This window comes from Chiloscyllium plagiosum, unplaced genomic scaffold (assembly GCF_037043375.1).
Source record: "Chiloscyllium plagiosum isolate Xiang-an unplaced genomic scaffold, Cpla_swu_hap1 HiC_scaffold_16, whole genome shotgun sequence".
NCBI classification, from domain to species: Eukaryota; Metazoa; Chordata; class Chondrichthyes; order Orectolobiformes; family Hemiscylliidae; genus Chiloscyllium; species Chiloscyllium plagiosum.
The window spans coordinates 21,382,124-21,395,027 of NW_028270154.1; the positions used below are offsets into that span (position 1 = coordinate 21,382,124).

The 12,904-nt window shown below is 38.4% G+C and overlaps 1 protein-coding gene across 2 annotated transcripts in view; it reads right to left on the bottom strand.

Annotated features, from left to right (window-relative positions):
- The window catches only part of lars1b (leucyl-tRNA synthetase 1b), a 55,994-nt gene that overhangs the window by 25,530 nt on the left and 17,560 nt on the right, over window positions 1-12,904 (bottom strand). For both annotated transcript variants that reach the window (XM_087995198.1, XM_043703255.2), the window contains exons 9-19: window positions 10,499-10,566; window positions 8,360-8,585; window positions 8,133-8,220; window positions 7,951-8,027; window positions 5,840-5,893; window positions 5,173-5,313; window positions 4,208-4,285; window positions 3,706-3,791; window positions 3,034-3,099; window positions 2,233-2,315; window positions 610-748 (exon numbers count right to left, since the gene is read on the bottom strand). In XM_087995198.1, the coding sequence (XP_087851324.1) occupies window positions 610-748; window positions 2,233-2,315; window positions 3,034-3,099; window positions 3,706-3,791; window positions 4,208-4,285; window positions 5,173-5,313; window positions 5,840-5,893; window positions 7,951-8,027; window positions 8,133-8,220; window positions 8,360-8,585; window positions 10,499-10,566 (1,106 nt within the window). The remainder of the gene's footprint in view (window positions 1-609; window positions 749-2,232; window positions 2,316-3,033; window positions 3,100-3,705; window positions 3,792-4,207; window positions 4,286-5,172; window positions 5,314-5,839; window positions 5,894-7,950; window positions 8,028-8,132; window positions 8,221-8,359; window positions 8,586-10,498; window positions 10,567-12,904) is intronic.

Here is a 12,904-nt window from a genome sequence, read left to right on the forward strand (position 1 = left end):
CATCTCCAAATTATGTCCCCCTTGTGAGACAGTGTCGAACAAGAGGTCTTGGAGATAGAGTGAGAGGAGGTGGGATCAAAACTGAGATGAAGAGAAACCACTTCTCTTTGTGGATCTGTGCAAGTCACTGCCCTAGAGTGCAGTGGAGATAGAATCAATCAAGAAAGAAACAGACATGTTTCTGATTAAAAAGCTGGATAAAGGGCTAGGAGGAACAGGCAGGAAGGTGGAGTTGAGATCAGCCATAATCATTTTAAAATGGCAGAGCAGGGTCAAAGGGCTGAATTGCCTACTTCCATTCCTAATTCCTATGTTCTTATTTACCCTTTATGCCAGCCTGATTGGAGCAAATTAATAGCCACAATCAGGGAATTTAATTTCTATAAGGTCTGCTGGCTGACTTCATTACAATCACAACACAATCTTAAAAGTAGACGATTACCTGTTTCCAGCCTTTAAACAAGATAGAAGTTCATCCATTTATGCATGGATAGCATGGCATTGACTACACAGAATCAACCATAACTGCCAATTATTTTGATAACCAAGCATTGTGAAAAATAAATTACATTACAAATTAAAACAGGCATTTTGAGAAGTTATTCCTACTTGATTCCCAGTGGGCCAGAGGTCTGACCATTTAAATATCCCTCGTGTAATAGATGAGCAACAGTGTAGTAAGCCATATAAATGGTGGAATCAGAGAGAGACTCTATCAGCCACTGGTCATCCCATGGCAGTCGAGAACCTGAAAAGAATAAAAACATATAAATTTACTTAAAAGCTGCAGAACTATTTGGGAGAAATAATGCTCTTAACATAAAGCAAGATGTTGAAATGCTATGTGTTGAGGAAGTGATAAGATGGAGGTCCAGAAGGACTAAAAAAAAAGCTTAAAAATAGGCAGATGGGGGCTGAAGGCACAAAGAATTGAGTCTTTGACAGATGAAAGGAAAGCAGTTACAAAAGATTCCTCGAAGTAGTTTCAAAAGATGTGTAGAATTTGCAGATAGCATCCAGTTTGGTGTAATGGGGTGAAATTGCTGCTGTATCTGGAAGGTGTGCTGTGATCATGGGTGAGGAGGAGGAAGGACATAAAGAGCACCTTCTGCGTTTGCATGGGAAGATGCTATGGGAGTGTGGGGTAGTATTCAGACTGGAGAAAGGAGTGGACCAAGAGGGAAATGGCCCTGTGGAAGGCTGACAAGAAAATGGAGGGAAATATGTGCTGGTGGTGGCAGCTGCTGGAGGTGGCAGAAATGGCAGCTAATGATCCTTAGGATGTGGATGCTGGTGGGATGGTAGACGAGGAGGAGGGGGAACCCTATCAGTGCTGTGGCAGGGACAGATAGGGCGAAGGTTGAAGTGTGGGAGATGAGTCGGACATGGCTGAAGGTGATGAATCATCGGTTGAGGAAGATGATGGTCATTTTGGATGCCCTCTTGTTGAAGTTGGCATCATCAGAACAGATGCCACAGGAACAGAGGAACTGGGAGAATGGAATAGAGTCTTTCCAGGTAGCAGGGTATGAGAATGTATAGTCAAGGTAATTGTGGGAGCCAGTGGGTTTGTACTGGAAGTTAAGTCTATAGATTCACTAACTAAAATATAGCAGGAAATAAACAACAGTTTTCAATTTATAAGACACTGCATGCTTATAGAAATAATAGTCAAGTTGCTAACACATGGGAAGAGTAATGATAAAAACCCTGCACAGGCAAATATAGTAGACATGTATTTTGCATTTGTTTCCTTTATTTGAATTGCTTCATTAATTCCCGAGTTGTACAAATGATGCAAGTTATAGCTAGGCTCCTCCCAAGCAGAAGGATCCTCATCTCCAAATAACTACTCAAAATGATCAGTGAGTGCCTACATGTAGGTTGGTGTCTTCTGCAAACAATGAATCATAAACATTAAAAGGCGCTAAGGATGGCATGGTGTCTCTAGTTCTGTCTTTCATCATTTAGGATTTTGAAAACAAAGTATGATGCCACTTAATCCACACTTTTAGACTTGCTTCATCTTTGATTTACTTTTTTTTTAAAACTTAGGTTGTACAAAGTAAGTCATGGGGACAGTTTGCCCAAAGAGATAAATGATCTCAAAGGTCTTGCAAGGAATGTCAAGTATTCAGAAAACAATCACCTTAAATTTAAAACACTCTCCTTAAAAGACATTGTCTTTCATGACCTTGCTCCACAGAAAAGAAAGTCAAGTGTTACACTAACCCAGGCCATATGTTCTTGAGCAGGCATGATCTTGTAGCCACTCAAGACTGGCTTCAAAGTTCCGTCTAGTCTCCTCACAGTATCTGAAAAATTAAAATAATATGCATAGTTGCAGATACTCTTCCACCTTTATAACAGGATACGTTACTATATTAAAAGTTTGTTTGAATGGTCACCTTTGTTACAGTAGTCCATAGCTGTCAACATTAATATCTCAGGTTACTACGATGCACTATGTTCCAAATAACATGCATGTTCCTTGTATTTTAGAGACCTAACCAGAGTATGAATGCAGTAACATTTCCAATATAAATTTACAGCATTGCTGATTTGAAAAAAAAAAATCCTTTCTGAACAAGTGAGATATATCATTGTTCCACACAGCAACAAAGAAAATTACAAGTGCTGGCTCCACCTCTTACTGTGATAAGCTCCAATCGTTCAGAGTGGATGGGAAAGTCAAAACCAAGTTAGCTTCGAGGATCCCTTTCCTCTAATTCTTTCCAGATGCCTCAACAGTAACTTGGACAGACATCAGCAACAAAACTGTTATCTGATTAAAGAACATTTGAGACTTGATGGTCTGAGGGTGGGTATAAAAAAATAAAGCAGTGGTTGGGACTATGGAGTTGAAAACCTGCCACAGACTAGCTGAAATCCTGGATGCACTACATTGACTGGCATTGTTGGAATTCGATCGACTAATTACTATGATTTCAAAAGTACAAATGCATGCTCTCAAAAGGATGTGGGAAAGAACTAATGAGAATAGAAGATGATAACAAAATGAATGGCACATACGTTTCCAGACTTGAGAGGCAATCTACAGCCTGCTTCTTCCAGGTTTCTTCACCATAATCCAGGTACCTAAATCGAATGTGAACATTTTAAAATTAAAGCTATTCTTTACACAGATTGATCAACATTTTCTAGATATACTTGAAAGAAACAAGTCAGCACTGATGAAGTCATCTAGACTCAAAATGTTAGCTTGCTCTTTCTCCATGGATGCTACCTGATCTGCTATGATTTCCAGCATTTTTGTTTTCAAGTCTAAGAAGCAGTTAGATGCTGTGATGAAGAGGAAGAATTACAACTGTAAATAAAAGTGTAAAATGAATGGAGTGACCTTCCACATCCTGACCATGTATATTGTATTTTATCAGCGGTGAGTCGCACAATGTTCAATAACCATAAAAGCCGACCTGCTGTCTGTAATCAGGGATGTGAAACCCATGTAGGGTTCCCATTCCTGATTACTATCCAACTGGAAAGTACACAGAAATAGATTCAATTGGCATGAATCCCATGTTTTAATGAGCCCCAGACACTGACATTAAACAGCACCTGTGATGAATTAGTGAAGCATCAAAGGGCTTCAGGTATCTCTAGATTCATCCAATTGTTGGTTTGGGGTGTTGAAAAAGAGAAAAGAAAGAGAAACAAAAAAAAAGTTTCAAAATAAAAACTCACCACTGGTCACACAGTGCTACGACACACTCATCAGCAGACCTAGATATAACTTGCTTCTCAGGTTCCATGTAGATCATGGCCTCTCCCTAGAATAGTTATTAGAAACATATTTTTTGAATTGGGATACTCTAGAATACTATTTTCTGGATCCATTTTAACCTACTTTTCTTAGCTTGCATTTCTGGACAGTTAGCTACTGTGTGCTTCCTGCAATGTCTCTGTTCAAATCAGTGCATGACGAGTGTACGAACTGACCAAAATACAAGCAATTACCAAAGTGATGTTGCACTCCATGCAAAAACTAATCAAATAGGAAGCTCAAACTGGAAACATAGCCAGTAGTATAACCCTTTATCATAGCAATTAGAGTCTGCAGTATAGCACAGCAATTTAATGCAGCATGTTGTTTATGCAAGGCTTGTTACTTTAACATTACAATGAGAACTTACAATCCATTCTGCTGTTTTAGCAAGTCATTTAATAAATCAAAAATTATACTTACATTGTCTATCATTTTTCGTTGAATTGGTTTCTTGACTTCTTGAACTTTCTGCCCTTCGTAACCATCCACAAGCATTATCTATAGGAGAACAGGGTTGTGATCATACAACTAAATGGAGATATTTTTAATTAAACTGTTCAGACATGTTATGACACATCTGTGAAACAGATGAAACTTGAACCTGGGCCTTCTGGGCCAGAGATAGGCAGACCATCACTGCATCACAACAGTCCTATAGGTTAAGAAATAATTTCCTTAGTGATCAAATTTGCCTCACTCCAAACAAACAATTAAAAACTGAGCCAAACCGACAACAGGTGTTCCTTGGAGTTGAAGAAGTGAGAGTTCAAACCACTCACAAGAGTCTGATACCTAATCTGAGTAGCCACTTGACTATATGGTATAATTATATCATGATAAATTTGCCAGTACGGCTGGTGAGCCTGGAAGGCGGTCAACATGGGAGAGTTTGAGCTCAGTGCAGCGAGAGATTGTGCCCTTGTGGGGACAGCCCAGCATGGAGTGACTGTAAGCCCAGGGGTAAAGAAGGACTGTAATTTTGAACTTAACTACATTTCTTCATTTACTACTTTATATTGAAAAGAACTGTAATGTTGTACTTTTAACTCATTACTTTTCTACTTTGAACCAGGAGTAGTGACTTTGTATATTTTTCATTGTACTCGAGTACGCATGACAATAAAAACTAATTCCGAAATAGGAATTTTGAACACAAATACAAAAAAATGTGAGCAGTTCAAAGAATTTTGAACTTTAGAAGGTTTGAAAAAAAGCAGCATCTCACATTCCAGTTATCTCTGCCTAGAAATTTCACTTAATGATAACACTTGATTTTGAATTTGTATGCAATGCAACAGGTGATGAACTAATGTTTATAAATGGAACAATTTGTATTTTTGTTTAGTTTTTTTTTCCCTGTGCAAGAGCTTGAATCCATTACAAACCCCCTCATAAAAGCCTTTCAGGTAAACTCGCTCTTTGGCCTCCACAAGCTTTTCCCGATCATTCTGGCTTTGAATCTTCAGTTCGTCACATACAGTTGGTGCAGAGAGATTTCCATACTCAGGGATTTCAATTATAGGAATCTATCAAACAAGCAACACAGACAGAACATTAACAAGCGCTAATTAACATGGAATCTCAACACATTAAGTAGAAATCCATTTCTCTTTTCTGTCACGGTCCTGCTTTGTTAAAGCTCATGAGGTCCTCTGGTGGTCACTTTATTAGCTACATGCTTGGTGAAAACCTGCTGCCTAACCATGGTGCTGATTTTGTTTCTAAAGGGCGTTGAGACCATGTCAGAAAGCCAGGTTACCTGGACACCCAGATTATGGTGTGCTGCTTTGCTGCTGAGGATCCGGATATTGGAAGAGAAAGAGAGAGTCAAGTGTTCTTTAAACATCCATCAGAATATATCTAATTGTTGAAATTAATAAAAGCACACATATATCTCAGCAAATTGGAAACTTGATTTGGTTATCAAAACACTATTCAAATTCACTTTAAAAGCTGCATTCATGTTTCAAATTGGAATCTATGCAAAGAAAAGAAGTTTGATGCATGCCAAAAAACAAAATTATGTTTTCAGTTTCCTTTAAGTATACTCACTGGTTCAAATGGTAGGACCATTTCATCAGTAATTCCATACTTCTCCCTCAATGCCTAAAGAAAGAAAGACTGCTTTAAATTCTTTCAAACATCAGGATATAATAGTTTCACAATTTTAAATGCAATGAATACAGAACATGTCTGATTGGTGAAGGCATCCACACAAAAGTAGCCAACACTGCAGACAATATAAAGCATACCAAGTACTTCTTCAGAAATCTCAACGCTGAAGATGTCTAAAAGTTTCATCAGGTAAAGGGAAGAAATCTGCCATCTTAAAAACCATAAATGACCTGTTTTTTTGTTGCTGCAGCAGCTAGACAACTCCATAACTTTACTGTTATTAGATTTTTATTTCCAATTTGTTCATTAATAATAAACCAAATGCAAATTTTCAAATTATACAAATTGAATTCAAATTTATGTCAACTAAATAATCACTCTAGGCCTCAAGTATTCATTACTCCATAAACAATCACTATCCATCTATGGTAGTGTCCTTGGTTGACATTCTCCCCAACGCTTTTTCATGCGGAAGGTGGTGTATGTATGGAATGAGCTGCCAGAGGATGTGGTTGAGGTTGGTACAATCACAACATTTAAAAGGCATCTGGATAGGTATATGAGTAGGAAGGGCTTAGAGGGATAAGGGCCAAGCGCTGGCGAATGAGACTAGATTAATTTAGGATATCTGGTCGGCATGGATGAGTTGGACCGAAGGGTCTGTTTCCGTGCAGTATAGCTCTATGACTCTAAGTGAGGATCGCTGGTGACTGCGCATTCTGGCATCATTCACAACTTTTCAGATACTGAAAATGTTACCTGTTGATAAGCACTAAGACATGGAAAACATCTCGCTTGAACTGAAAAGTAGCAAATCATATATGCACAACTGAAGTGCCAGGCAACGATCATTTTCAATAAGACAGAATTGAACCATCTTCTCTTTGCATTCAAAGATATCATTATCACTGAATTCCCCTATTATCAACCTTTTGGGGTTCAGTATGAACCGGAAATTGAACTGGATCAACCAGATAAATGGCTGGAAGAGATCAAAGACCTGGCAGGAACTCATCACCTGATTTCAGTAAGCCCACATACCATTTACAAGGCAGAAGTCAGGAGTGTCATGGAATATTCTTAATTTGTCCATAAGTGAACAATTTGAAAAAAAAATTGCATCATGCAGGACAAAGCAGGAGCGAGACTGACATCCAATCTCTCACCTTCAAAATTCATTCCCTTCATTTTCATTGCATAGTGGCAAACCTTTATACCATCTACATGATACATTGCAGCAATTCATCAAGGGTCCTTCAACAGCACCTCCCTAACGTAAGACTTCTACCACCAAGAACAACAAAAGCAGTAGGTGCATGGGAGCACCAGCAACTGCAAGCTCCCATCCAAGCCACACACCATCTCGATTTGTAACTATAATCGCTGATCCTTTACTGCACTATGGATGGACTGCAAAGATTCAAGGGAACAGCTCTTACCATCATCTTCTCAAAAGCAATTCAGATTCCAATACCCATTCCAAGAAAATACACATTTTTAAAAACTGGGACTTTAAGAAAGAGAGAAAAAAAAACAACTAGAATTCCTTAGCAACTCCAGTAAGACATTCGAGGGTCTGAGTGTATAGGACCAGTTTCAGCTCTGAACTTCAGTCTCAGCCCTAATCCCGACCCCCTCCTCCCAAGATTGCAGTGCAATAACATACCTGCAACTAAATGGTTGAGGTCAACCATATGAACAGGTCTATTTGCAATCAAAGGCTGTGAAAATACATATTTTATTCAACGATTCAACTCCAGCATCCCAAGTACAGTTCTCAAATCTAACTGCAGACTGGAGTTAGTTTTTTTCTAAAGGTTATAATAATCTTACTGCACGTTCAAGAATGCAACATTTAAATCAATTACAAAATGTATTTAGTGGTAAAAGGATTCAAAGTTATTTTACAAAATATTCACTGGGATTTCCATGGGCTTTTGAAAGCTGTGAATAGAAATAACAGCCACTGGGATTAGCAAGGAACCAATGACTTCAGCATAGAGGGGTAGTTGAATAGTCAGAAAAGGAATGAAAAATAGAACTTGTACCTTCTTTTTCTTAAGATCACGGAGAGCTGCAATATCATCTGGGGCATCAGATGGAACACTAGTGACTATACCAGTGCCTGTTGAATAGGTGAAAAAGAGGAATTTTAACAAGAAAAAGAAAGCGATCTCTTCCTATTACTTAAACATTTACAGGCCAAGTACAGGCATAAGATATGAAATACCTTTGTCTTCTTTAATGGTGAGCATGGGGAGAGCATAAATAATCTTGTAGGATGTCAAGGGAGCACTCAGTGAAACACCAAGAATGTCCTAATGAAAAATAAATTAAGAATGATTCAAAAATTTAAGTAATCAAGAAAAGAAATAAACAGGTCATTTCTCTTCTTTCAATTCAAAATGACATTGAATCCAGAGCCCATTCAATAATTTATTCTTAAGACAAATTTACCTCGCCAATAATTGTTAGAATCACATGCACTTTTCCATTTTCTTTTGTAAAACCCTGGAATGACATATTCCTTGCTGCTCGCTTTGTACAGATGAAAATGTCTCCATTCACTGTTTCAAAGGCAATATAATTCATGTTGGGGTGGACCCAGCAGTTAGTTTGTCCGAACATGGTCTCTGGTCTCAGTGTGGCGGCCACCAAATAGATGTTTCTTCCCTTAAGGCCACTGGAAGAAAGAGAACAAGACTGGTAACAGTGGACAATAACTCTTCTGCTGAAAAATGTGTTGCTGGAAAAGCGCAGCAGGTCAGGCAGCATCCAAGGAGCAGGAGAATCGACGTTTCGGGCATCAGCCTGAAGAAGGGCTTATGCGCGAAATGTCGATTCTCCTGCTCCTTGGATGCTGCCTGACCTGCTGTGCTTTTCCAGCAACACATTTTTCAGCTCTGATCTCCAGCCCTCACTTTCTCTTAATAATTCTTTTGCCATGTGTAAAACCCTTCTCCAATTCTAGATTTCAGATGAATTTCTTACAATGCTCTTTAACCATCATCTTTAAACTTCGGCAGAAACAGAAGTTCATTCTGGTGAATTTAATAAATATCAACTCCTATTTTTATGAAGGATATTTACATGTCATTAACAGCAATACTCAGAAGCACTTAATGGTATAACTCTCAGTTTTCTCTTGCGCCAGAAAGTGCAAGGGGAAAGTGGCACAAGTGGTCCGACTCCACCAACATTGTTGAGGAACTGCAGGTCAGCATGGAACACAATTTATTTTATTTTATTGTGAAGATGTTGATAAAGAAATTATTTTCACATACTGGCAGATATTCAGCACCATATAACCATATTTCTGCATTTGTAGTAAAAAAGATTTTCATTTAGATCGTGCCTTTCACAACCACAAGATTTCTCAAATGTTTTATAGCCAGTGAAGTTCTTTTAAAGTGTAGCCACTACTGCAGCACAAAAAAAAACACAACCATACTCCTCCAAACATTATCTTAACACTGAGTGAGAGCAAGGACCTTGTTACTCAGATATACCAGTGCTACCAACTCAGCCACAGCTGATAAGCAACATCTACAGTTCAAAATCTACATACAGGTTATTTATTTAAGTCCAGGGAATTAAAGAACAATTTAACAACCATTCTCTATTACCTTCATTTTCATTTAAAAAGAATATGATCTGGAGATGTGACCTACTGCATTTGTCATTGGTTCTCTATAGCTGCCCTCAGGGTACAGGTGCCAGTTCCTTAAAAGCAGAATCTTACGTACATTGGGTGTCGAAGGAGGCACTTGGCACACTTGCCTTCATTGGTCGGTGCACTGAGTATTGGAATTGGGACATCATGCTGCATTTGTCCACGATTTTGGTGAGACCACTTTTCCTGTGTACAATTCTGGTCACCCTGATATGGGTAGGATTTTGTTAAACTTGAAAGTGTGCAGAAAAGACTTAAGGATGGTGCCAGGGTTGGAGGGTTTCAACAATAGGGAGAGGTCAAATAGGCTGGGACTTCTTTTCCTGAGAGTTTCAGAGGCTGAAGGATGACCTTACAGAGTTTTAGAAGGTCATGAGGGGCATTGATTCGGTGAATAGCCACTGTCTTTTTCACAGGTAAGAGAGTTGAAAACTAGAGGACATAGGTTTAAGGTGAGAGAGTAAAAATTAAAAAGGGACCCGAGGGGCAACTTTTTCATGTAGAGGATAGAGTGTGTATGGAACAAGCTGCTAAAGCAAGTGGTGGAGGTGAGTACAATTACAACATTTAAAAGGCATCTGGATTGTTACATGAATAAGAAGAGTTCAGAGATCTATGGGCCAAATGCTGGTAAATGGGACTAGATTTGTTTAGAATATCTGGTCGGCATGGAAACGTTGGACCAAAGGGTTTTTTGTGCTATATGACTCTCTGACGCTAAGTACTTCTTGAGGTGATGACTCTGATTTTAACTCATTTGCTACTTTCCTTCAAACAAACATAGAAGCATTCTGCAAATGGTACTTTATTTTTATTATTATTACAATGAAATCTCATACCAGCAGTTTGGTTTGAAAGGGGACGTTCGCTTTTGAACGATTGAGGAGAATTGTCATGAGCTGATTCACAAGTGATGCCATTACCTTAGTTTTTCTGGATAAGGCTCAAGGATCTTCATTTTAATTAGTGTGTATTCTTGAGGACCCACACCCTGAAACAAAACATGAGGCAAAAATATGAGTTCAAGGGATGAAGAGTTTGTTTGGTTTCATACCGTGAACAAGGTATACTATGGTAGTTAGATCTGGGAAGCAGAAGTTACATCAGTCACATCACGTTTTGTTTACATGAATTTAATTGTGCCTGTTATTCAAATTTAGCAAACTTTCTCAAGAAGATTGTGGGTAGAAGATTGAAGAAAAGATTTGAAGGAATTACTTTTGATGAAAAATAGATAGTTTTGGTCACATTCATAATAAAAGGTGGTCAATATCTATTTAATATTGTAACTTAGAATGCTATCGCAAGTTATTTTTAGCTGCAGAGTTGACAACTTAGTCCTTCACAAGTCTGTTCTGCCAATAAATAATGTCGGCTGATCTGGCTATTCCACATTCCCATGTAATCCTGAAAATTCTAAACTCTTTGTTCATCAAGAATCTAGTCACTCCTCTCTGAAAAATATTCAGGGGTTCAGCTTTGAGGAAGAAAGTTCCAAAGATTCACCATGCAAGGGAAGAAAAAATACTATCCTTAAATTGATAACTCCATACTTATAAACAATGACCTCTAGTTCTAAACTCTTCCACAAGAGAAATCATCCTTTTCACATGCATCCTGGTAAGACCTGTCAGTATTTCATATTTGAATTAAGTTAAATAATGCACAAGAGTACTCCACATGTGCGCTCAGCAGTTCCTTGCATAACCTCACTACTTTTGGGTTCAATTCCCTTCACAACATGTGGCATAATTCGACTTGCTCTCTGACTTACTTGCTATATCTCCATACTAGCTTTTATGAATCCATACTAGGACACTCAGGGCCTTCTGCATTTCAGAGCTCCACAATTTCTCATCATTTAGGTAAATTGCATCTTTCATCTTTCCTACCAAAATGGACTATTTCATATTTTCTCACATTATATTCCATTTCCCAGACCTTTGCCCACTCGCTTAATCTATATATTACCCTCTGCAGGTTCTTTAACCCCCATCACAACTTTCTTCCATACTCCTTTTTATGAGATCAGCAAACTTAGTTATCATACCTTTGATTCCTTCATCCAAGATATTTATATGTATTGCAAAAAGGCGAGGCCACAGCAGCAATCCCTGTAGTACACCACTCATTACATCTGGCCATTCAGAAGGGGACCCACTTATGATTACTCTATTCCCTGTTAGCGAGATAATCTTTGATCCATTCCATTATGTCACCTCCTTCTCCGAAATACAAATACTTATTTTCTGTAATAACCTTCGATGTGGCACTTTAAGAATTGCCTTTTGGAAATATAAGTGCTGATCATTCACCAGCTCCTCTTTATCCACACCATGTTATTTCCTCAAAGAACTCCAATAAGCTTGTGAAACACGATTTCACTTTCACAAAACCATATTGACTCTAACTGATTACCATCAACTTGTATAAAAGCCCAGTCATTACTTGTTAAATAACAGTTTTCAACATGTTTGCTGGCTTGTAGTTTCCTGCCTTCTGAAGTCCTGCCTTATTGAATGAATGAGCTCCACTAGTGCAGTTATGGTAGAAAATGATATCTTTAACAGAATTATTTCCAAAAGGCATTTCTTGATGGCTCACTTGGTCAAAGTGAAAAATCTCTCAACACCAGGTTCTAGTTTAACAGGTTTATTTGGAAACACTAGTTTTCGGAGCACTGCTCCTTCATCAGGTGGTGTAGTGTGATTTTTAACTTTGTCCAGCCCCAGTCCAAAACCGGCTCCTCCACACTTAGTCATGTCGTGGAATCATACTATAATGAACAGCCACATACAATGATTGTTTTGATTCTTTTTTAAAACCTAAACATCGCTGGCTAGACCAGAACTCACTGCCCAACCCTAAAAATCAGTAGCATTGCAGTGGGTCTGTAGTCACATGTAGGCCAGACCAGAAAAGGAAGGTAGTTTCCGTCCCTAAAGGACATTAGCGAACCAGATGAGTTTTTCAAAGGTTCCATGGTTATCATCAGGCTCTTAATCCCAGATTTTTTGACTGAATTCAAATTCCACCATCCCAGTTCCCAAGAACATTACATGGGTCTCTGAATTAATAATCTAACCATGAGGCCATTGTCTTCCCCTGAATGGGACACATAAATTAAAATTAGCTTTGGTGTATGATGTTAGAGCTTTTGAGGATAAGTAGACAATGTGTCATACAGTTGGATAAATTTATAATTAGGAATTGGACAACGTGCTGCCTTTGCCTAATTTAGGAGCCATTCTGAAGCTGCCATATGATAAGTGAGAAATTCTGTCGTGAGTTAGTGATCAATCAGCCACGAAATAGAAGTGATTTGGAGA